Below are 26929 nucleotides of genomic sequence, written 5' to 3'. Positions count from 1 at the left end.
CCTGTTACGTCCTGCTACACCCTGTAACGCCCTGCAGCGCCCTGTTACATCCTGCTACGCCCTGCTACGTCCTGCTACACCCTGTAACGCCCTGCAGTGCCCTGCTATGACATGTAAAATGTAATTGAATTGAATATGATTCATTATTTTCTTTCTTCCAGACAGTGTCCGTAGTCACCACGTCACCAAGCTTCTGCAACTTGGGCCAGAGAACTTCAGATACATTTCACTGTACCTCTATAGGGAGTTATGTGGAGGATTTTCCTGACGGTCAGTCTGCTCTGCTGGAGCGCTGATGGACAAGACGTGACCTGCAGAGACCACAACAACGGAGAAGTGGACTGGTGAGACAGCACTACTACTACTACTACTACTTCTCCTACTTTGAAGTAGTTTATTAGGGTCCGAGGACGAAGCTTTGCAATTTGGCATCGTAAAAGTCTTGACATGCTGCTGACCCAATTTCGGAGGAATCTGTTGAATCGGTTTTCAAAAAAGCGTCCATACCTGTAAAGGGCCTAAAATGGCCTGTTGTCACATGACCCATTTGTGAGTATTCAAGTATATTAAGGGTGTCAAAGATGCGGTCAAAGGCAAAAAATAATTAGGGGGCACTATAGAGCAACCATGCCACGCACACGTCAGGCAAAGAAATTTCACAAAAAATGTATATGTTCCTCTAGTCGAGTCCCAAAATAGATAAATAGCCCTGGATAAGATGCAGTAGGCATTTTTGAGGAAAAGTACTTCAAGTGTTGTTTCTATATGATTTTTAGGTGCTGAATCCATTTCCTTGAAAAAACAACATTAACATAAAAGGGACAGTTTTTAATGGCTGCTGGAATTATGCCAAGGTACCAAGGTACACTGGGAAGCATATATCAGTGGAAATATGCAATTATGCCCAGCCCGAAGGGGGGAACTTGGAATACACATGACCCCAGGGGGCTGCATCTTGAGAATCACTGGGGTGTCCAGCCGCAGGTGGAATATTTCAAACCCAGGGGTGGCAAGGTGGCTTGCCGAGGGAAAGACACATGCTCAGAAAGGCTTAGAGTGGACTACACACGTGGGGGTCGCCCAGAGGCCGTGTTAGGTGTCGCCCAGCCTGCAGCTCTACAGATGTCTGTTAGCGAGGCGCCATGCGCTAGAGCCCAAGAGGATGCCACACTCCGGGTGGAGTGGGCCGTCACACCAAGGGGGCATGGTCGACCTTGCTGCTGGTAAGCCAAAGCAATGGCGTCCACTATCCAGTGAGACAACCTTTGCTTGGAGAGAGCCTTTCCCTTCAGCTTCCCACCATGACAGAAAAAGAGCTGGTCTGAAGTCCTGAAACACTGCGTTCTGTCTGCGTAAGCATGGAGGGTGCGTACTGGACAGAGCAGTGCCAAGGCTGGGTCTGCCTCCTCCGAGGGCAGCGCTTGCAGGTTCACCACCTGGTCTCGAAAGGGTGTGGTGGGAACCTTGGGCACATATCCAGGCCGGGGTCTCAGGATCACGTAAGAGTTAGCCGGTCCAAATTCCAGGCACGCTTCGTCAACCGAAAATGCCTGCAGGTCCCCTACCCTCTTGATGGAGGCCAATGCAACCAGGAGCACTGTCTTCATTGACAGGAACTTAAGCTCCACTGATTGCAGAGGCTCAAAGGGAGCACTCTGCAGAGCAGTTAAAACCACTGAGAGGTCCCAAGAGGGAACGAGAGGAGGGCGAGGAGGATTCAGTCTCCTCGCTCCTCTCAGGAAACTGATGATCAGGTCATGCTTTCCAATGGACTTACCATCAACTGCATCATGATGTGTGGCAATGGCGGCACCATACACTTTCAGGGTGGAGGGAGACAGCCTTCGCTCCAACCCTTCTTGCAGGAAGGAAAGCACGACACTGATCGGGCCTTTCGTGGGTTCTTGAAGTTTAGAAGAACACCAGTTGACGAAGAGGTTCCACTTCAACGCATAGGCATGTCTCGTGGACGATGCTCTAGCGGAAGTGATGGTAGCCACCACCACTGGTGGTAGGGTACTCAAACCTGCCTCGTCCCGTCCAGGAACCACATATGGAGATTTCAAAGATTGGGACGAGGGTGCCCCGTCCCTGAGAAAGCAGGTTCTTTCTCAGAGGAATTGGCCAGGGAGGTGCTGTCGCGAGGAGTACTAGTTCTTGGAACCAGGTGCGGTTGTGCCAATACGGGGCAACCAATATTACCTGCTCCTCGTCCTCCCTGATCTTGCGCAAAGTCTGCGCAAGAAGGCTCACTGGGGGAAACGCATACTTGCAGAGGCCCCACGGCCAGCTGTGCACCAGTGCATCCGTGCCGAGCGTGCCCTCGGTCAGAGAATAAAACAGGTCGCAGTGGGACGAGTCGTGGGAGGCAAACAGATCTACCTGTGCGTCCCCGAACTGATCCCAAATCAGCTGAACCGACTGGGGATGGAGTCTCCATTCTCCAGCGAGAGGCCGAAACCGAGACAGATCGGCTGCACGGTTCAGGTCTCCCGGGATATAAATGGCTCGAAGCGACCTCAGATGCTTCTGACTCCATATGAGGAGGTGGCGGGCGAGTTGCGACATACGACGGGAGCGCAGACCACCTTGTCGGTTGATGTACGCTACTGTGGCGGTATTGTCTGATCGGACTAATACGTGCTGACCCCTGAGCAATGCACAGAAGCGGTGCAGGGCGAGACGTACAGCCTGCAACTCGAGGCAATTGACATGCCAAAGGCGCTGGGGTCTTGTCCAGGAGCCCGAGGCAGCATGTCCATTGCACATGGCGCCCCAGCCCATTGTGGAGGCATCTGTTGATATAACAACATGCCAGGAAACTCGTTCTATGGGCACTCCAGCCCATAGAAAACTGAGGTTCGTCCACGGGGTGAAGGTCTGACGGCAGGTCGAAGTCACTGGGACTCGGAGCGTGCCGTGTTGCCATGCCCACCTCGGGACTTGATCGCGAAGCGGTCTCATATGAAGCAAACCGAGCGACGTTACTGTGGCTGCGGATGCCATATGCCCCAGGAGCCTCTGAAATAGTTTCAGTGGAACCGCACTCTTGCCCTCGAACTGACGAAGGCAAGTTAGCAGTGACTGCGCGCGCTCGCTCGTAAGCTGCACGCACATGGCGACCGAGTCGATTTCCATACCGAGAAAAGAGATCCTCTGCATGGAGCAGAGTTTGCTCTTCTCCCAGTTGACCCGAAGGCCCAGACAAGCTAGGTGCCGGAGCACTAGGTCCCTGTGTTCGCAAACCTTGTCTCGAGAGTGAGCTAGGATCAGCCAGTCGTCGAGAGGAACAAGGGCTGCCTCGACAACCTTCGTGAAGACGCGAGGAGACAGGGCTAGCCCGAAAGGGAGAACCGCGTACTGGTATGCCTGCCCCTCGAATTTTATATATATATATATATATATATACTGGTATGCCTCATTTACATATGTAAACATGACATTTCAGAAAACTCGTAATACAAAAAATGTCTGTCTCTATGTAAGTGAAAAACTGGAAAGGTTTTATGGTGATATCTATAACTTAAAAATTTTACCCTATCCACCTGTAGTGTTTCGGCTGTGAATAACGCACCTATTGTTTCAATAACAATTACAAGAAAATGGGACCCTTATTTCAATGTTATACGGTGGATCCTTATTCAGGAGACATTGAACTTTCTAAAAATGTGTTATAACAACTTTTCCTCAAAAATGCCTACAGGGTTACACAATCTCTAAGATTCGGACCTGACTACTCTAGATGAGAAAAATGTTCCCACCAACAATTGCAATTTTCGCCAGGTCTGACCTGTGTGCACATTTTTGGAACTTTTCAATCATTTCAAGCACAAAAATTATCTTTACAATCAAAGCTGCAAGCCTTTGGTTGCCCTAGGCGAGATTCAGTTTTGTTTTTTTACCTTTTTCTGAATCAATTTATGCTGGAAATATCTTTATCTAAAGGGAAACAGAGATTACAATCCAAATATAAAAACATAATGGAATATATTGCTGTAAGGCTCTCAGGCATTCTGTATTGCTTTTAACTATTTTTTCTCCTTTAGATCGACTTTTCTAATTATATCTGAGTCAGCACACATGTAGCCTAGCATCATTTACTCTTCCCACTTTTGCTTCTTTTGTTGAGGAAGTAACCTCCTTAAATGTGCATATTAAAATTATTCACCTGAATGATACATTAATTAATTTTAATGAATTAATAAACCCCTCGACTGTAATATTTCAGATGTGTTTGAGCAAGATTTCTGCTCTTGTTCATGTTAATTTGGGACGCTGGTCTCTGAATGAGACAGTTTAGGGAAGTGGCTGTGAAAGGTTGACAAGTAAACGTGTGGCAGGGGGGGGGGGGCGCCCTAGGATGATCATGTTTAATAAACACGTTTTATTTTGCTTGTCATTCATAATTCTATTATTAATGGGAAGTAGACCTAAGGGGGACACGGCACCCCCAACACATCTGACGCCCCAGGCAATCGCCTAGGTCGCCTATAGCAATCGCCTAGGTCGCCTATAGCAATCGCCGGCCCTGGCTGCAAGCAGCGATGAACAGGCCCTTGCACCCCTCGGCATGTCAGGGGTACTAGCGGGACACCAGTCAATTGCAACTACTTTCTGTTTCATGGCAAAAAGTCACCCTGCACTAAACATGCAATATGTGGCTTTATATCAAGTGTGGACCACACAATATAGATTTCATGTAAATCGGATGATCTTTGCAACATGAGGCTAACTTCCTGTTTCCAGATATATTCAGGGTGTAGAGAGAAGTCTGGTCACTCTGAACATGCATGTGATCGATTACATTAGATTCATGTTTAGTGTTCATGAGTCTCTGTCCTCTCCTCTTCTCATCATCATCATCAGGTACATCATCTACAAGGCACCCAAACTGAATAACATCAGAACGACGGGTTTGGAATATATTTACATTGATTCAAATGGGAAGACCTCTAAAGATCCCAATAAGCACATCAACGCTGATGATGGTGTCCTGGCAAACACCCTGCGGCCCATTTTTACCACATCAATGGTGAGAATCATGTTTAAACTGCAGATCTGTTTGTATTTTGATGAAAATCAAACCATGACTCAAACTGATGGTGATGGATAGATATGATGGTCTGTACTAATTATAAAAGCATCAACTATCTAGATTTCCTTAAAAGTAACGGGTTGCTGTGTTGAAACTGTTCAACACACTGAAACTGAAACTTCAGAGTTAAAGCTCCAAGCTCCGATGAACGGGCCCTCGTACTCTGCATCTGTCAGGTGTGCCGGCAGCTCACCAGTCGATGCGGCCGTGTATTTCCATGACCGTTGGACATTGCACGCAGAAGTTAGACTTAATTCCCTCCATGGAGTGCATAGCGTTGGAAATCACTAGGGCTGGGCAAGTTAACGTGTTATTATCGCGTTAACTCATTAATTAATTAATGCCGACAATTATTGTATCGCGCAGTAACGCAGGAACAGAAAAGAAAAGAATTGGCGAATGAACAAACCTCAAACATGGAGAAGGGTACGGAACTTGTACATGGCCATTTTCATTTTAAAGTTCTTCCGGACAGCACAGTCGACCAATTTTCTTATCACCGGAGTACTTCCAGTCTGAAATATCACCTAAATGCACTAAATACACACAGTTGATACCAGCAAATCATTCTACGAAACAAACTACTACTACAACTATGTTAGATGCAGTGTGTGGGAGAAGTATAGATAAACAAAGGAAAGAGAAGCTAACAAACGCCATAGCAAAGTGGATAGCTACAGACTGCAGGCCCATTAGTGATATGGAGAATCACAAGAAATTATGGCAGGTATGAGATTCCCTCAAGACGCACCATCACAAAGAAGAAGAAAGAAATTGCCTGTTTTAATGTTATGATTGTGGCTCAGGAGTTTGTGGGCAGTTTTTTTTATATATTTTTTTAAATTTTATATATATATATATATATATAACAAACAGGATAACATGAATGCCCTGGCAGTGGCAATAAGCTTTCATTTTGTATTTGCTTTTATTACATTGTTTAAGTTGAGATTTACACTAAATATTTTATTTAACTGCTGCTGTATAAACAAAATGTTGATGTTAAGTGTTTGCAGAACAAATGTTATGGCACTTTAGGTCATACGGAAGAACATTTAAAATACAATTGCGCTATACACTACTTTTGAATTCATTATTGGATTTTGCGTGTAACAATGCGATTAATCATGATTAATCGTGATTAAAACTTTTAATCGTTGCCCAGCCCTAGAAATTACATATTTCAAATTGTGCACCACTTCCTGTTTCCATTATGTGGCATCAGGGCTAACTTCCTGTTTCTAGTAGGGGGCGCTATGACTATAACTATTATTGACTTGTAGATGTCCTCAGGCCATGTCTCTAAAAGCATTAATAATTTGGGCCAGATTGGACCATGTATAGTCTGGTTACAAACCCCTACCTATCCTGCAGCGTCTCACAGAAATTTGACACATTGACACGCCCACACCTTACTGTTCCCCTCTTTGGATTGGCTACATACTAGGGATGTAAATCCCACGTTTTATCACAATACAATATATCTATTATTTGGACAACAATACATTTACTGATAGCACAAGTCTATCCAGATTGATGCAGTGAAACGCTGCCGGTGTTGCACCGGACTAAAACAATGCATGCACAAAAAATGCGTTGGCCCACCTATCTACAGCCAGGGGAGACCATGATAAGCCCTATTTCACCTATCTACAGCTAGGGGAGACCGTGATAAGCCCTATTTCACCTATCTACAGCTAGGGGAGACCGTGAGAAGACCTGTTTCACCTATCTACAGCTAGGGGAGACCGTGATAAGACCTATTTCACCTATCTACAGCCAGGGTAGACCGTGATAAGCCCTGTTTCACCTATCTACAGCTAGGGGAGACCGTGAGAAGACCTATTTCACCTATCTACAGCTAGGGGAGACCGTGAGAAGACCTGTTTCACCTATCTACAGCTAGGGGAGACCGTGAGAAGACCTGTTTCACCTATCTACAGCTAGAGGAGACTGTGAGAAGACCTGTTTCACCTATCTACAGCTAGGGGAGACTGTGAGAAGACCTGTTTCACCTATCTACAGCTAGGGGAGACCGTGAGAAGACCTATTTCACCTATCTACAGCCAGGGTAGACCGTGATAAGCCCTATTTCACCTATCTACAGCTAGAGGAGACCGTGATAAGACCTATTTCACCTATCTACAGCCAAGGTAGACCGTGATAAGCCCTGTTTCACCTATCTACAGCTAGGGGAGACCATGATAAGCCCTATTTCACCTATCTACAGCTAGGGGAGACCGTGAGAAGACCTGTTTCACCTATCTACAGCTAGGGGAGACCGTGAGAAGACCTATTTCACCTATCTACAGCTAGGGGAGACCGTGAGAAGACCTGTTTCACCTATCTACAGCTAGGGGAGACTGTGAGAAGACCTGTTTCACCTATCTACAGCTAGGGGAGACCGTGAGAAGACCTATTTCACCTATCTACAGCCAGGGTAGACCGTGATAAGCCCTATTTCACCTATCTACAGCTAGGGGAGACCGTGATAAGCCCTGTTTCACCTATCTACAGCTAGGGGAGACCGTGATAAGACCTATTTCACCTATCTACAGCCAAGGTAGACCGTGATAAGCCCTGTTTCACCTATCTACAGCTAGGGGAGACCGTGATAAGCCCTGTTTCACCTATCTACAGCCAGGGGAGACCATGATAAGCCCTGTTTCAACAAACGGTGGCGTATGCCTTTAACTATGTACATCCTAATCATTAAATCATTGTTTCTGACACTTTCTTCTCTTCATTCTGCATCATTTACAGCCAGCAGACTTTGGATTCATCAGCTACAGCGATCAACCTCCAGGAAAAAATGCTCCGCAAAAGTCTGGCCACAGTAAAGGTGAGTAGAGAAAGCATCTCTCTGAACCTCCGTCATGTTTTCATCACAGAGGACAGAGTCTGCTCAGTTTGAATAGAACTTTAATTCCCAGTTTGTGCATCCTTGATTCCTCTCCTCGCGTCGCCCACAGGAGATTCAAGCTGAGGAAGTAATATCTACTGATGCATTCAAGTGAACTAAATCAATAAGCAGTGCAACTGATCTAGTCTATTATCTGTTAGTTCATAATATTAAAAACAGTCAGGAAATCACATTTTAGGACTTTAAACATCAGTCTATAGTTCTGTGTCTATCTGTTGATGTTTCAGGAGTTGTGATGATGAAAAAAGACACAGGAGTCTGGCTCTTACACAGCACACCACAATTCCCTTTCAAAAGAGATAATAACTTCTGGCCATCCACCGGAACTGCAAATGCTCAGACGTTTATCTGTGTAACATTCAAGTACAACGAGTTCAAAAAGATAGGTAATATTCTCAGTTAAATCTTCATATTTATAGTCTTAGTGGTTGATTTGAATATGATGTTAATGTTGTCTTTTTGTACTATTTGAAGGTCAACACCTGCTGAACATCTCAGCTTTCCCATTTGATGATCATATTCCAGCTGACTTCCATGAAGAGCTTATCAATGTTACAAAGAATAACACAACACCAGGAGCGAGAATCCACAACCTGACATCAGCACGAGGAACACTATTTCGTAGCATTGCTAAGAAACTGTATAAAGGTGAGATATCTGCATGATGGTTTGAATCAGATTAAGAACCATTTTTACTGTGGAAATCAAATGAAAAGGAGAGATTGGGTTGTCTCCAGGAATTTAACTGGTTTAGAGTGGCAAGGTGTGGGGTTGGTGTTCCCGTTAAAGAACACAGATACAGACGTCCTGTTTGGTTGATTTATTTAGCTGTGGTCTGTAATAATACAAAGTAAAAAAAAGACATTTTCTCATTCTGATTGCTGTAGTAGTTGCCAATGGCAGGCTACTACTTACTACAGGTCATATTTTTCGAATATCAAACCTTCTGCTAACTTATACCCACTGTGAATTAGCTTATTAGCTTTAACAACGCTAATAACTACAACAGAGATAGCATTAACTTATGCACATCTAAACAGTACACGTTAGCATCCAGTCAGACAGTATAATGTCGTTAATCTCAACTTATGTCATTTACACACAGCAATAAACAGGGACGTAGAGGTGAATGTTGAGAAAGGCAAAGGAGATGTATATCCACAGGAGAACTAGCATAACAGCACAGAGTTTTCACCATAGACAGTAAAAGAAGTGGACCAGCAGAGCCCGTGTCTCTGGACGGAGACCAGTGAAGGATATTAGAAGTCTCTTTCCCGGTGCTGGCTGAGCGTTACTGAGCAGCCTCCAACTGAGCTTGAAGATGTAGATGTGACGTGAGCAACCTGTCTGAAAGTTGGAAGTCTTCTGGTAGCTGTGCCAAGAGAAATCTCAATCATTCCCAATCTTACAGAGACGGAGAGCGTAGGTATATGTAAGGAGATAACATAGGCACAGGCTAATTATTGATCACTAACATGCTAGTTAACATTAGTAATTAAACTAAACAGCTAATGTAAGTCCAAACTGCCTGTGAGCTTCTCCTGTACTATACGGTAATTCCTCTACTGTGTGACAGTAAGTCTCGTGGTTATGACCCAATCGTTAGCCTATTTTTATAAAAGCGTCTGCTACGGAGCCATAACGTGAGGTACAAGGTAATGGAGCCTTTTATACATTGTCGTGTTTCTTTAGAAATAAACAACGGACAAATAGAGTCTTTAAACGCTTCAGATGTAAAGTTATTCTCTGTCAAAGTGACGCCAAAATGAATGGCAGTCAATGGGATGCTAACGGGAGGTGATGGCTTGCAGGGCCGGTTCTAGCCCTTTGGTTGCCCTAGGCGAGATTGAGTTTTGTGCTATGGTACGTTCAAGAGCGTAGGATGTATAGAAACTTGCAGAGAACTGGCTATTACTGAATGGAACTTATCCCAATAAACAATTTAACAATACATTAACAATGTGGGCTTTCTAACATCAAATGTTATGTGAAATGGTTGAGAGAAGCTTCTACTGTAGTTTTAGATCAGCGGTGGGTGGTGAAGTACATTTATCATAATTCATTACAGCATGTGACTTGTTAGAACTGGTTAAATTTAAATGTCTGTAGCTGCTGAAGCTCACTGACTTCATGCTTCAACAGTCTTCAGAAAGGTTCCTGTCAAAGTGTCAGAGACTCTTCGCCTCAAATGAAAAAGAGTTTTTAGTTTAAATAACTGTCGGGTACGGGTAGGGAGGCTAATTTAGAATTTTTCTGGCTGATAGCTGACTCTCGTTAACAGATTATCAACTGACAAGCAGTCTCAGTTCACTCATCCAGGAGGCTCGGACATACTTTCTGTGTTCCATGGAAAGCTGCAGACTTGAACCGGTCGTGCAGCCACGATGTTACGTGCATTGTCGTGGACACACACTGACACTTTTCTGAAACCGCTTGTACGAAAAGCAGAAAAAAACTGCTTAAAACGCAACTTGCTAGTGCAAAGTTAGTATTAGCAAATTGACTAGCAGGTACAAATATTTCTTTCACAATGCAAAAAGAAATGTAATAACCTTTTTATTTTTGTTTTAATAATATTGTTTAAAACATAGATATAGAACAATAGATATGACATGTAATTCTGACTTGCCATTCCAGGATGGAACCACTTGGCGGCCATCTTACTGGGGTTAAGTTTTAGAATTGCTTCCATTGGAACCTTATATTGCTTCATAATCCTTATATTTTTCTACCAATACATCAATAGTGGTTTTAATTCAAAGTAATGACTATAAGACAACTCTGCCTTTCTAGAACGAAACCAAAAATAGAGATTTGGGTGGAATTTTGATTGATATAGCTCCAAGAGAACAAGCAAGTAATTGAAGATAATCTCATAATTTTGCATTTATATTGCAGGTAAAAAAAGTATTTTTTCAATTTTGCCTGAACTTAATATGTAAAAAGTGTCTTTGTTATTCTGAATGGCTAATATACATTAAACAATATTTTTTTTATGTAGAAATCCTAAATAGATTCAGTATTATGGCCTATAGAGGTAGTTACGATAAGACACATGAGAGAAACATCCAACTGTAATTTTTTAATACATTTATTTATGTCATAAATTGTGCAAAATATATATTTTTATCTCACACAAGCACACTCACATACACAAACTACATACATACACATTTTTGTGAGTTTTTGATCATCCTATTGGCCCTTAAATGGTCTTGTTCAGTTTGTTCCTCAGACTGTTTTTTTAAGAGTAAAATGTTTATATAATCAGAGAATAATCTTTTTTGGGCTACCTCAGGTTTTTTGTCTACATGTAAATGTGTGTGTGTGCATATTATAGGCCTATAGCCTATTTTTCAATAGCTTATTTTCACATATAAATATTTAAAGACTGGATTCCATTGAATTACTACTTCCTGTTTTGGCGGGGTTTTTTCTTACTGTCAACTGGCATGAAGTTTGTTTTGGCGATGAACGGAGTAGTTGAGGAGCCTTGCTAGCTTCAATGAGTTTTTGTTGATAAAGGCTATAATGACTTCACCAGAGCTGCTGACTTGTTGCAATTGTCTTTTTTATTGCGCTAACGTTATGAAAAATTACATTTACGATAGCTAGTAATGCGAAGACTTTGCTGCTGAAGTAGGAATCATTTCTGGATTGACGTTACTTTACCTCATCAAGACATGGATTATTAAGTTTTGATTTGCTTTGCTGAAAGGAGAGTCGTGTAAAGGCATGATGTAAGCTGGCAACAATAGCTGTTAATATATGATGACTGACAGCAGGATTCAACATGGCTAATGTTTGGGGAGCTAACGTTAGCTGGTGAAAATGTAAGGTTAAGTGTTACTGGTCGGTCGGTTAGGGCTCCGTGTAGTAGCTTGATGTGGCTAATGTTGATTTGTGTCTAAAATGAGATTTAGGAGTAAAGAAGAGTACTTGTCGTTAACTTTAAGTTAACTGAAAACTTAACACAGATTGAGTGAAATCAGCCGCATAGCAGTCAATTTAGGGTAATATTAACAACGTGTTACAAACAATTGTTATAACGTTAACGTTACTTAACGTCCTATTTGAGGTCAAAAATCAATCAACTAAAATTATGTTTGCTGTTCATAAATGCTGTTAAGAGCTAGCTAGCAATCACCAATAACTGACATCTCAGCCGGTCCATTAACGGTTGCTAGGCAACGTTACTAGCTAGCAGAGCCGGACAGTAACTGAGTACATTTACTTGAGTACAGTACTTAAGTACAATTTTGAGGGATCTGTACTTTACTCGAGTATCATTTTTGGGGAGTACTCATGACTTTACTCAAGTACATTTGAGAGGCAAATATTGTACTCTTTACTCCACTACATTTCTATCCATAACCGTGAGTACCCGTTACTTCTTCTAAAAAAATAAAAATAAAAATCTCGGAAACCCTCAATTTGCTGGTTCCCTCTCAAACGTGATTGGATTGTGCAGGCGCCACTGATTGGGACAGCCTATCAGCAATCACCTCAGCTTTCCACCAAAGTCAACTCCATTGTCAGATTTAGCTAAGAGACGAAACCATGGACGAAACAATGGATGAAGACGCAGCAGGTCCATCCCGGGAATGTGCCAACCCGTGGCCCCACCTCGCCAGACTATTTCAATTTTCTGAACAAGTTAATGATAGTTTTCACTTCAAGTGTTTGCTGTGTTTACCAATGTAAGCACTGTGGCAGTAGTAATGCAATATTTACCAAATTTACTCTTGTACTCTTGATACTCAAGTACTTTTAAAAACAAGTACTTTAGTACTTTTACTTAAGTAGACATCTGACTGTAGTACTTTTACTTGAGTAAAATTTAGCAAGGGGTATCTGTACTTTTACTCAAGTAATGAAGCTGTGTACTCTGTCCGCCTCTGCTAGCTAGCTAGCTCGTTCACCAACTTTTCTGTATTTATAGTTAAAAAAAGAAGAGAAAATACTCTATCTACTCCTACTGACATGTGGAAAGTGATGCCAGTCTCCTGGGTCTCTTCGGTCCTTCTGGTAAAGCAGTTAGGTGCTGCACAGCTGATAAGCATACTTGCTGCCTATAGGTGCCAATTGTAAACAGTACTAGTAAGATGGCGGCCAGTTAGTCCCATTAGTTATGACGTCATGTCATATCTATTGTTCTATATCTATGGTTTAAAGACCCTGGTCCTACCAGACTCTGGTCCATTAGCCTGGTCCTACCAGACTCTGGTATACTAGCCTGGTCCTACCAGACTCTGGTCCATCAGCCTGGTCCTACCAGACTCTGGTCCATTTCATTTGTCCAGAGAGTCTGACCTCTCTCCATTGACAAGTGTTAACTTCCTTGAAGGTGGGTACTCTGCTGAACTTTAAAACTATTGGATCTGCCCAGAGCCACTCTGGATCTGCCGTAACCAATCGCTAACGTTTGGTCGTGACGTCGGCTTAGCATCGCTAGCGTTAGCCTTAACCAACTCCTTCACCACTAAAGGAGCGAGCTGGAAAATCAAACTGTTCCCGAACCCCGTGGGGAGGAGGGCCACGACATCATGGCCACCAACACAACTTGGCAAAGGTTGTTCTTGCTCGAGCTTTAACTTCTGGATATTCACAACGGACCGAATGGCTTCGCTCGCATCTTTCTCCGCCGCCACTACGGAATTACAAACTAGAGCATGATCTCAACGCCATCACTCTCAGCAACTCCTTCTGTTCGTTGATTGGACAATAAAGATTTGGCCGAAGAAAACCCGCAAATATTTCACAAACCCAGACGGAGTACTGAAAGTGGTGAATGAAAGAAATGAAAATTTAACGGAAGTACGAAGGAGGGCGGAGCCAGGCTAGTGTTTTAATGATTTAACTGACAGAATTAATCGGTCAAAAGTCCTTTTGTCGGTTAACAGTTTAACGGTTAATCATTAACTACACGAATCTGTGGCTTTGTCTGTACATGTCAGAGACACTATCGACTGTTAACACAGCTGCCTCAGATATAAAGAGGATTACACCTGCGTGTCTCTACAACGTGTAACGTTTCAATTATTATTAGACTGTTAATTATTAGATCTTGGTAGAAGCATGCTGAATGCTGATTGGCTCACTGATGCAGATGAGATTCACTCCTTAGGTATTGAAATTTGGTATTGAATGACAAGGTATTTTTCAGTACTCTATGCTAAGGAGGCAATTCATTCGGTGCCTAAAAAAGTATTGAATTTGGTACCCAACCCTAACACAAACTATTTTACTGTTTGTTTCAGAAGAAGAAAGGCCACAACAAGGAATATACGGTAAAAAAATATACTAAATGTGTTTTAAACCTATAAACAATTGGAGCTAAATTACACAAATTTAGTTTCCAAATTTGAAATAATCTTTTGGTTTCCATTTCCTCAAACTGAACACTAATCTGCAGAATGTATAAAAAAACGTCACCAATGTAAAGATGAACTTTTAAGTCCAAGTGGAAAAGATTTATTGATTTCTTTATAATCAAAGCATGTAAAAGGTGGAGTATGTTGTGTAATATTGTCCGTATTTTACCAGATGGGAGTGAGAACCTGTTGATCTGTGACAGTTTCTGTACCATGACTCATGTGTTGTTGTTCTTGCAGATGGAGATCTTTACCTCACTATTGCAGAAACATACAACACTGATGTGAGAGTCCAGACCTGGGGCCGCCAGTGTGACCGTGAAGGTTCCTACTGTGTACAAAATCAACATCAAGTGATCAATATTGCATCTGTAAAAGCTGATCTGGGTAACGGGGAGGTTAAGTGGACGGCTGGTAATGATCATTCCAAGTGGTGTGTAGCTAAAGATAATAATAATCATTTGATCTGTATCGCTGATGTAAACAGAGCAGTCAGTCAGTACACAAGGCCGGGGGGCGGACTGTGCTTTGTCCATCAACAGGTGAGTGAACTATTCAAAGGTCTTATTGATCAAATTGAGGATTGCTCCAGTAAGCTCCCCCATGTCTCGGACCCGGACTGTGACCCTGATGCTGGATCATTGAGTGGAGGGATAAATAAGCCTCTCCCTATGAGTCCAGTTTTGTTTGGGCCTTTGTGTGCTTTGATTCATCATTTTCAAATGGTTATAAATTGACATATATTTCTGAATCTATAGTTTAATACAAACGAGGGTGGCAGAAATATCAATGATTTAAAGAATTCTAATCGCTACCAACTGTCACTGTTAATTGAATGTGATAAGTTAGTAATGACAAACTGATTACAAAAGTAAACATATACATATTGTATACACGGAGGAGTTGGAGAACCAGGGTGAATTTGGGTAGAGCTTGGTACAGTTTGAAAATATTCAATGACAAAATGGTGAATCCAGTTTCTTTTTGACACAAATTTAGAAAAAAATCCAATTTACCAAAAAGAAATAACTTTACGGTACAGTTAACCCTTTTGTTGTCCTCCTGGCTAAAACAATTTTGACACTTTTGTCAGAATATTTTTAGCATTTTCTTCAGTCTTCTGGCACTTTTGTAGACGGTTTTGTTTCATTTTTTTGTTTTTATTTTTCTGATGTTTTTCTTGGTCTTCTTCTTTTGCCATTTTGTCGCTTTTGGTTGCTTTTTTCAAAATATTTGTCACTTTGATGTTTTCGATGCTTTTCCCCCACTACCACCAGTATATACACACCACTAACATGAAATTATGAGTAGTTTTACACTTATTCTTGTAATTCATGGTCAATAAACCATACCACATTGTTGAGATTAAAAAGCAGAAATATAATTAATTAATAATTTATTAATAATAATTTATACTCTTTATTGATCCCCAATGGGGAAATTACAATTTACACTCTGTTGTTATTACACACTACACACAGGTCCCTAAAATATGCTATAATATTAAATAAAACACCCACAATTCAATAAAAGTAGTGGAATGTCTGTAATTTTACATGTGAAGAGTGTTGTATGTATGTACCCATGTTATTTTGGGGCAATTTGGTTGAAAATAATCCATATTTCTGACATAGAAACTTTAAAAACAGGTCAAATTTGACCCGAAGACAACATGAGGGTTAAAAAAATGTAGACCCTCTCAAAACACAACCACACACGTCTGTCTCTGTAACGTAGAGTTTTTTCTCCGTGCCTTCACGCCCTGTAACGTTAGAGAGTCAATCACAGACATTAGATATTGGTAGAAGCATGCTGCATGCTGATTGGCTTAATGACGCTGAGACGATTTACTCCTTAGGTATTGAACTTTGGTATTTAATGACAAGGCATTTTTAAACACTCCACACTAAGGAGGAGGAGGAGAACTTCAGCAAAGTCCAATCTGAGTGACTCTGAGTGGATATTTGGGTTTTATGTAACAGCATTGGGATAGTTGTTTGAGTAGAGTGATAGATATTGATTGAGTGATAAATATTGACAGAGTGATGAAGAAGAACAGGTCTGATCTTCCATGTTTCAGAGTGTTTCTGTTGGTATGTTACGGTCCGGTTAGTTTCACCGCTCAGTTAACCAGAGCATCACTGCTGTTGCTATGGTTACCTGAGGTTTTTAAATACCTTGAGACCAGCCAATCACAGACCAGTGTTTCCTGCGACGACTGTAAAATGATCTCAAATGTCTGTCGGATCAAATTAATAAAGTGTGATAAACATTTTGACTATTACTTTTAAAGAATAAAATCATCATTTATAGGTTCCCTGTAGGGTTCTTTAAATTCAATTTAAGATTTCTAAATGTAAAACTTTTAATAGGACACAGAATGCAGCTTATTAATAGGGCTGGATTCTTGAAAATCTGTTTTCATTTAAACAATCCAGTATAGATTCATAAAATCGAATTATTGATCTCTGTGTGTATCATATGAAACTAGAAGACTTAACTTATTGCGATTGGTTTAAAGAAATGCCAATAACCCAGAGCATGTCTTCCTCCCATTCCCGAACGCTATGTGGCCTCACCAGACCTTATTCCAGCGTGCTTTGGAGGAGGGTCTGACATGTGAGACTAACCTCACGGTCATACAGGTCAAAGCTAAACTACTGCTATAATGATCATATTTACTCATTATTAGGGGGGTCAAGTTTGACTTTAATTTGAAAATTGATCAAAACAGGGTTTTTGACTATCAAAATCAGAAGCAGGATTGGAGATTCCCCCAGAAAACGTTTCTCTCTCCATCGCCTACTGGTGCACATCTGAACAACAACTGTGTAGCTTAGCAGCCGGTATAATGCAGCTAGAGACACTTTATTTTGAAATGATGCTACAACACATTCCCATTCAAAGTTATTGTGTTGACTGTGACATCACAGGTGTTCATGGTCCTCTGGTGGTCAGGGTCCAGAGCTACACCGCCACCTTTCATCAACAGGAAGGAAGCAGACTTTACAGTTTCTTTCTGAATGCTTCAAACTCTAAAAGTTGACTTTTGAAGCCCTTTGTCTGAAACTATCAACACTTGTGGCCGATGCATTTACCAAGTGGTTCAAACTAAACTTTGATCTACACTTACTTTAAAATATATATCAACACACACACACACACACACACAGTATAAGAAATAACACAATTTAAAATATAAAAACCCTATTTTGCTTTTTCTTTTCAACTCACCTGTGATTCGGTTACAACAATGGGACCCTTCCTCCTCTCCAGTCTGTCTGGTTTGGGGCCAATGGGCCTCATTCACCAACATCTTCTTCACCACGTTTTGGTGAAGGAGGCCAAATGTCTCCGTGATAAAAGAGATGATGAGCCTTGTTGTTTGGGACTGGTGACCTGTAGACTGTTCTAATGAAATCCCTCCAGCATGCTTGGGACTGTGAATCGTGTTAGGCAGCCCACACACACACACACAACACACACACACACACACACACACACACACACACACACACACACACACACACACGTACGTAAAGGCTACTACTACATCTACATGAATAGAATAAAAAGCAATACAAATGCTTGTAGATAAATCCCTCTCAGCTGTTTTTTGACTTCTTACAGAGTACAGACTCTGATTCAGGAACACCATGATTAGATTTCTGTTTTAAACCACCGTTTTAGTTTAAATCTTGTAACACATGTCTTACCACCGCTAAAAGAAAAAAAAGAATGCTTGAAACTAACAATATGAAATCATATCTGATACATCTTATACTGTAATATGGGTACAACTAACACCCAATGCTTTACCTTGTGATAGAATAAACAGTTCATCAACCTCTGTCTCATCCTTTGAATAAGACCCTAATCATATCTATCAAATCAGAGACTTTTAAACAAATGGCACTATTGTTTTAGTTTTTACTCTCTAATGAATTATTAAAGAACAGGATTTAATAATAACACTGATTTTAATTAAGATGTATGTACTCACCGGGGTTTCCATCATGAAGAGTTGCTCTAGTAGATTTTTGCTCCAACAAAAGATTTAAAAAGACCCTTTGGTGGTGGAGATCCTTTAGTTTTAGGGAAGGAAATAGCTGAAACAGACTCACTAAATAAGGACTCCTTTTAAAAGGTCTATATCTCAATAAGGACGAGTCCCAGCAGATCGTCCTTCGGGGTGGTGAGAGGCTCTAGGGGGCCCTCTCAGACCCTACAGTCACGAGCCTCTGGGACTCTTCCTTCTGAAGCTCGGGCTAGGGTGCGTTGGAGAGGGCCCCTCGAGACCTTACTTTGCCCCGAGTTTGGTGCATCTAGGTTATTGATCTTTCCATAAAAATGCAGTGTCCGTGAAACCACTATTTGGCCACTGAATAGGTTGGAACTGGGACATTTTTGTGTTTTTGCTCTCCCGTCATATGTGATGTCGATTCTTGTTATTTTAACCACCTCTGCTGTGCTAAGTACACTCAACTGAACACATCACACAAATTTTCGAGTCATTTCAGTGTTTAATTTTCGAGTCATTTCAGTGTTTAATTTTCGAGTCATTTCAGTGTTTAATTTGCATAAGAACGAGTCACCTGTGTGTTTTGATGATAATTGGGTTGTAGCTCGTTGTCTAGGTTACTGTGAATGTAAATAGGTGTCGTTTGTGCTTTAACAACGTTTAGCTCAAGAATAGGGACGTTCGAATAGCCTATGTGAATATTGCCAGCTTCACTGAACTCCTTGAGTTAAGCACTGACCGCATCTTTATATTTGAGTCCAAGTTCAAACACTATGAAACGCTCCATTAACGTATTTGAGTATCTGAAACACTGCCAGCGGGACATTAAACAGGAAGTGTCTGTCCGAGCTCAAAACAGGTTTTGTGTGGGAACGCAAATATCTTTGCGAGGGAACGCAAAAGTTTTGCGTGGGAACGCAAAAGATTTAAAAAAAAAAGATAATTCTCCCATCCTAAAAATGTTTCCACCACCACATCCCTTTAGGGGCTCCATAGGGCCCCAGTGGGTCCTTACAAGTCTTAACTTCAGTTTTATCAAATTAAATTGGTTATTGCTTTCTGCAAATTATGTTTTAAGGCCTCAAAATTGTAAGACCTCTTAAAATGTTAAAGCTTTTGTTGTACCATTTTAAGGTATTTTAGACTTTATATGACTTTAATTTGCAAAAGAGGACCTACTTCGTATTTACACATACTCCTAAATACATTTTACAGTTGGCACACATCTTTTTTTTCCGGAGATGTGAGTAAAATGCTCAAACTGTTAAACCCTGTTAATTATCTTCTTTTACTTTTTTCACAAACTATTTCAATCTTTTCAACTTGCATTTCCATTTAGTCCTCCTGTGTTAACAAACATTATATAAAATATCAAGTTTCACTTAAGTTTGTAGTACATTTGTGTAATGGGAATTTTCATTTTCACACTCTAGGTGTGCTCCTGATTTTTCAATATAATGATTAATGTGAACACTGTGAGACAAAGGGGGAGACAGCTGAAAAGGGAACCTCTGACCCCTTGGGATCAGAGGTGGTCCCATTTGGGACTTCTGAGTTTGTAGGAATAAACTCAGCAGGATTAGGTCACTAGCAGAGAAACCTTCCCTTGTTTAGATAAGGGCCTGTGAGCAGAAGACCTTGAAGGTACTATAAAGGCTCCTCTGCCCTCCCTCCCTTCGTCGCACTTGTTCCACAGACTGTACTAATGACTTCTGTGTGGCAACTGGGCCTTCTTGCAAGAATAAAATACTTTTTTAATGATCATTTGAATTTCAGAGTGTCTCTTACGCAGTTGATGATTGTTTAATGAATTTTTGCCACAACACATTTGTAATTTATAATTAGTCACATTACCAAATATTTTCTACGTTTTTATTTTTATTTTTATGTTTAGATGCCTTACAACAACAAGCGAGAGCGGAGAAAAAGGAGGAGTTTATTTTTTCTGTTACTGTGCAAAAATGGCTCCGTTAAGCCCCTGATCGGCTTTGGGGCTTTCATGCTCCTGGTTTTGGTCACGCATTTGCCTATTGGAAAAGCCCCTTCTCTACCTACTTTCAAGTCTTTAAAAAACCTACCTGTTTTATGTAGTATATTGATTCTGTTCTTTGAGTGCTGTTTTTTTTATTTATATCTGAGTTCTGGTTTCTGTTTTGGTTCTCCCATTTGATGGTTACTCTAAGGTATGTTGCTCTGATTTTTGTTGAACCTCTGACCCCTTGGGAGAAGGTTTTGTTTACAGTATTCAGTACTGATCATTTTAAAGAAGCAGTTTTTAAAAATGGTCAAGGAAACTGTCATGTTTTCTCCTAAATTTGTGCCCTCATGTCTTGTAAAACAATTGCAATCCTGCATTAACCTTTTCATATGGTATACTATTTATATTTATATTATTAATATGGTTATATTATTTCTGAAAAAAAAAAAAAAAACTGCAATATGGCCTTTAGCATTTCAACTGCTCCTGCTATAATAAATGAGGTTACATGAACATCAAAAGGAGACTTTTGCTTGAGCCTCCTGCTTCTCACACTTCTCCTGAGACAAAAACTCTAAACACACTCTCATTTGTTTTGTCTAAAGTTTCAGAAGAGATCTCAATAACATTGTCACACACTGTGCTCAGGCTTTTCTCCTTAGCTAGAGACAGTAGTGTTCACTTTATTACTTTAATTCACTCACTCCAACACTTGTGGATAGAAACTTTGATAACACTTTATTGTACAGTGTCATTACACGTTACATTCAGTTACTGTAGTAATAACTATAAAATATGCATAATTACATGCAATTGAACCCTAAACCAAGCCCTCATCCTAACCCATAGTAAGGACATGTAGTTCATTATTATTACTCAGGACTTAAATGTATAATCACACTGTAATACTGACACATTAAAATAAAGTGTAAACTAAACTTTCACCAGAATCTGTCAAAATAAAAGCTTGAGGCACAAAGGTCTGAAGATTTGAAAGTGAAAAATGTTACACATAAATATTAGTAATTAAAACAAATATGTTTTAATTTTACAGTACAATTGTAATACTGCAATAGTATTGCATTTCTGTTTTAAGTTTATAATCTTAATAGAGATAAGGCAGTAAAGAGATAACTTTACAATGAAGTTAATATTAATATTTACAGGTCGAGCTAATCCAACACAATAGGATCTGGGTGAGATTTGGCACAAGCGTTTTTTTTCTTTATCTTTTAATAAATATTTATAAAGAATTTCATATTCAGAACTTCTGTCTTTATTGAAATATACATACATTTACCAAGATTATTTATAAGAATATATCAAGACAATATATTTTGTGCATATAATTTTTTTTTTAAATCATAATTCTGCAAATGAGCTATATACTTAGATTTCATTAAAATATTGAAGATTTTATCAAATTATATCAATTTTTATTTGTTAGGACTTTATCCAAAAGTGCATGTATTTGGAGAATTTTTACAGTTACTGCCAGACAGTTGCCATCAAGTTGCTATATTTTGATTTACAGTAATTGAAGTTACATCATTTTACTGTATTTTTTCAATTTAATCTATTTCTACTATATTTTACAATACTGATACACACACACACACACACGTATGTAAAACGACATGTAGAAATATTACCTCATAAGTGTCAACCCACCAACATCCATCATTTGAAGAATGCTGAGGAGACACAAAAACGCTCCAATTCGTTGGGTAAATATGATATTTATATCTATCACATCCATCTCTTTCAGTTCAGAAAACACCTATAAGCATATTCAAAATAAACACTCTTATGCTGCGTTCACACCAAACGCGAATAGCGCGTCAAATTCGTGCCTGCCGCGTCTAGTTATAATTGACCACTTTGTGTAAAACTTTTGCCTCTGACGCGCGTGATGCGCGTAAATTTCGCTTCAAACTTTTGTTTTTACGCGCGTCAATTTCGCTCTTGACGCGCGTAAAAACAAAAGTTTGAAGCGAAATTTACGCGCATCACGCGCGTCAGAGGCAAAAGTTTCGAACCCCGTTGGCGGCCATCTTTTTACAAGATGTCTGTTGTTGATCGGTCATTTATCGAGAGAGTCACCGCTCTGTATTTGCTCTGGAGAGCAGAACAGCGGCTTAGGGATCATCGTCGCCGTATTTGGGTCCATCAGACCCTTCGGAGGCGAACCCAGTTCGGCGAGTTTCATTTGCTCCAGGAGCTGCGCCTGGATGACGGCCGCTTTCAGCGGTACTTCCGCCTGTCCCGCGCCCAGTTCGATGACCTGCTGTCCCACATCGGAGCGAGGATCACCCTCCAGGACACCAACTACAGGCGCTCTATCCCGGCTGCGGAGCGCCTGTCCATCTGGCGTATTCAATATGTTAACTATGTTAACATACTATCAATGTTTTTTTTAAACTGTGGTACGGATACCACCGTTGGCGCTCTTTCTAGTGATACTATTCTCTTTGCAGACGTGATACTGTCATGTTTCTCTGTATAAACACAGAAATCTTTCTAATGATACTGAGTTAACTGCTATAACCTAGACATTAAAATATTCTCTTGGTAAACGTTATACTGTCATGTTTCTCTGTATAAACACAGTAATCTTTCTAGTGATACTGAGTTAACTGCTATAACCTAGACATTAACCTAGAAATTAAATATCTCTATCTGTAAGCAATATGTAGTGCTTGATTATTGGCATTTTAATATACCATAAACCATTTAATAGTATACCTGTTGATTGTATAGTTTAATATGTAACTACAAGTGTACTTGTAATAATATTTATAACAATGTTTTCTAGGTTTCTTGCCACAGGGGACTCATTCAGGACGATAGCGTCCAGCTACAGGGTTGGTGTCTCCACAGTGTGCGAGATCGTCCCCCAGGTAGTGACTGCCATCTGGGACTGCCTTGTGGAGGACTACATGGCTGTGCCCACCACCGATGACTGGAGGTCCATCGCAGAGGGATTTCAGGAGCGGTGGAACTTCCCTCTGTGCATTGGAGCGGTGGATGGGAAGCATGTGGTGCTGAAGGCACCCCCCAACTCAGGATCCCAGTTCCACAACTACAAGGGAACGTTCTCCATCGTTCTGCTTGCAGTTGTGGATGCGAAGTATCGCTTCCGGGTGATCGATGTTGGGGGGTATGGCAGGACCAGTGACGGTGGGATCCTGGCAAACTCTGCCTTTGGACAGGCTCTCCGGGCTGGCACTCTTCATCTGCCTCCTGACCACCCTCTACCTGGTGCTGAAGAGAGAGGACCCCAGCCCCATGTCTTTGTGGCTGATGAGGCGTTCCCGCTGCGGAGGAACCTCATGCGGCCCTTCCCTGGACGCACGCTTCCTCCAGAGAGGCGTGTTTTCAATTACCGTCTCTCCAGAGCCAGGCTGGTGGTGGAGAACGCCTTTGGCATCCTCTCCTCACAGTGGAGGATGTACCGCCGCCTCATCGAGGTCCACCCTGAAGTTGCGGAGAAGTGTGTGAAGGCGACGTGTGTTCTCCACAACTTCATGCGGTATTCGGAAGGGAGAGAGGCACCTGCTGTGAGGGGCGCGGGACAGTCTGGAGATGAGCCACTGCCAGGTCTGGGTCGAGTTGCAGCCAACAACTCCTCCAGAGAGGCACTCCAGGCGAGGGAGGTTTTCATGGAACACTTCTCGGCGGAGGGAGCAGTACCATGGCAGCCGACGGAGTAGCATTTGAAGTCCTCCTCATGACTTCCCCACAACGGCTCTTTTAAGAGCCACCCACAAACCTATAAAGAACATGTCTTTCTAAAAACAGTTTTCCTCCATTATAATATGTAGTATTTTTTCCAGGTTGTCAGCCTCAGTTCCAGTCTGTCAGGTCCACAACATGCACATGCATTAAGTTTAAACTCTGACTAACCTTTTCAAAATTACAGGTTTTCCATGTTTGTATACAAGGTAAAATTATTTATTTATTTTTTAATAAATAAATGGAGCCAGCCTCCAAAAGTAATTAACCTTTTTTTTTTTTTTTTGTTGGTTGTCTTTACATTACAATGATGTTTCATATAATCTATATTTAGATATGGAATAAATAACATTAAATACTAAATTAATACATCTTGTATATTAAAAAACAAGTTATGTGATACAAGATTTGCTTTGTTGTGCATAGAACCACACCAGGCATTTAGTCAGATTGTAAAATAATTTATTGGTTTAAATAAAATGAATATAGAACATTTATATTTAACAATATGAACAGATTTTAAAAATAAAAAAACTGAACATACAAACTATTTACAAAGAGACAGGAATAAAAAGGACCTCGCTTGGAAGGTGGAAAAACCACAGGGAACAACATGTAGGAGAAAAGGAAGGAGGGCATTCTGCGTTTCCTGCAGAGCCTGCTGCCTCATTTTTTTTTAAACCTACTGGGAGGTCAAATTGCTCCAAATTTAACACAGTGGTGCTGTTTTCCATTGTCAATTTATATATTTGGAATTTAACATTTTCTTTTATATGAGGCGGCATGCTCTGCAGAAAAGGCAGAAGGCTGAGGAGGAAGTGCTCATCGGCGGACAGTGGCGGTGGGGCTGGAGGTCGCGCCGGAGGTTGTGACAGAAGCTCCATCAGCGCCTGCTCCACCTCCGACGGACCATCCTGGGACCGCTCACGGGGCCGCCGGCGGGCTCTCCTCCTCTGTTGGCCTGTGAAATAAAAAAATACAACACAGCACTGCAATGAGAAGGCAGAAAGATGATCCCTGATTTTCATGTTCACAGTGAAGGTTTAAATTTTTTTATTTAAATGCAAATGTGATACTGTTTTTAACTTGCTTTAACATATATTAAGTAATTAAAGTTATAGGCTTTAATTAAAGCTACAAGTTAGAGGCTATCCTTTAATTAATAAATTAATAAATAAATAAATATACTTCAGACATATACATAGATAAACATGCAAATGAACAGTAGCTATAAAGTATGTATGCAGATGATTGGTTCCATACATTGCAATGGATTTGTGTCTGCATTTACAAATACAATGATTATAAATAAGGGGACTAGAGCTTGTAACATGTTGAAATATTGTTTGTACAATTGCCTTCACTCACCTGTGGGTTCAGCAGCAGGGACTGAGGGACCAGGGACTGGGGAGACAGGAGGAGAGGCAGGGGATCTTGGATGATCTCCTCTTTGATAATTTGCCTCTGTCAAGACAATATTAAATGTTATTTTAAACATTTAAATGTTATTATGTTAAACACATTGGTAACAATAGTCATAGATAGATTACATTTTCTTCATCTGTAAACATGACATCATAAATGCCTTGACTGGAAACACACCTGTCACTGTCTCCCCTGAAATCTCTTCAGGCTGTCCCTGGTCCTCGAGGTGGTAGTCCTCTTCGATCTGGGCCTTGACCCCCTCCATGTTGCCACTCGTCTCCCGTGGGGTGACGAAGGGGTCGAGGAATCCCAAGATCTGAGAGAATTTCCACCTCTTCACAGACCCTGCTGCTGATCCACTCCTCTTCTCCATCTCCTTCCTCTTCTCCTTCAGGTACGTGTCCCTGAGGCTTTTCCATTTTTTCCTGCAAACTTCCTCTGAATAAACATTATCTTGTTAGCGAAAAGTAGCTGTATAGCGGGAATATAGCGGCAAGGTCAAAAGCGTGACTCAAAAGTGAAATGTGTACATGTTTACATGTTTACAACTCACCAGTTTGCCCTATCTCCTCACTGACCCTTTTCCAAGCAAGGTCCTTTTTATTCCTGTCTCGGTAAAAATAAGAACTGCTATCGTATAGCTCTGGGTGACTGCTCACGGCTAAAATGAAATTTTCCTACATTTTAAATGAATGAAACTCCACGCGGGAGTTTATCTCGTCACTTCACCACGTGACAGCAGCAAGGCTCCTATTGGTTAACGCGGCGCGAATTGACGCAGAAGTTCAGATTTTTCAACTTGAGCGGCAGACGCGAATTCGCGTTAAACGCGTGAATGCACAAAAAGCACTAATAAAATCATTCGCGCGTAACGCGCTTAACGCGCCAGACGCTCAATTCGCGCGAACTTGACGCGCGAATGAGGCGTATTGGCGTCTACCGCGCCGCGCTGTACGCCTCATTCGCGCCGCAGGAATTTTTTACGCACGAAACGCGTCTTTGCATTGACTTAACATTGAATTCACTCGCGCCTGACGCGCTATTCGCGTTCGGTGTGAACGCACCATTAAAGCTCAGCCGCGCAACAGCAAATGTACAAACTGAACCTCCTAAGGGCTCTTACAGAGTCAACGCGAGCAAGTGACGCTAGCGACGCGAGCGACGTGCTCCCTTTCATAGTCTACACGTCGGACACAAGCAACACGGGCGATACGTGAAATGCAATACACCACTCACGCAACAGGGGGCAGCAGAGTCACTGGTGACTTTGCGGGTGACATTCCGAGTGATATTCAGATCAAAATGGCAACTGAAGAGGAGTGCATCCTATTGCTAATTTTACGTTGTCGGCGGCGGCAACAAAATAGGCAGCGCAGAG

The 26929-nt window shown here is 41.3% G+C and overlaps 1 protein-coding gene across 1 annotated transcript; it reads left to right on the top strand.

Moving 5' to 3' along the window:
- Window positions 1-199: 199 nt before the first annotated feature.
- LOC311289063 (deoxyribonuclease-2-beta-like) lies at window positions 200-15129 on the top strand (the record flags this gene model as incomplete). The annotated part of the gene is made up of 7 exons (XM_084406822.1): window positions 200-344; window positions 4867-5032; window positions 7859-7937; window positions 8246-8404; window positions 8493-8666; window positions 14279-14308; window positions 14633-15129. Exons 1-7 carry the CDS (start codon window positions 250-252, stop codon window positions 15127-15129), a joined length of 1200 nt encoding a protein of 399 aa, XP_084262948.1. The 5' UTR covers window positions 200-249.
- Window positions 15130-26929: the final 11800 nt, after the last annotated feature.

The sequence above is a fragment of the Rutilus rutilus genome, assembly GCF_951802725.1.
Source record: "Rutilus rutilus genome assembly, chromosome: 4".
Taxonomy (NCBI): domain Eukaryota; kingdom Metazoa; phylum Chordata; class Actinopteri; order Cypriniformes; family Leuciscidae; genus Rutilus; species Rutilus rutilus.
Note: the sequence above shows the minus strand (reverse complement) of the source record. Positions and strands in the feature narration are given on the sequence as shown.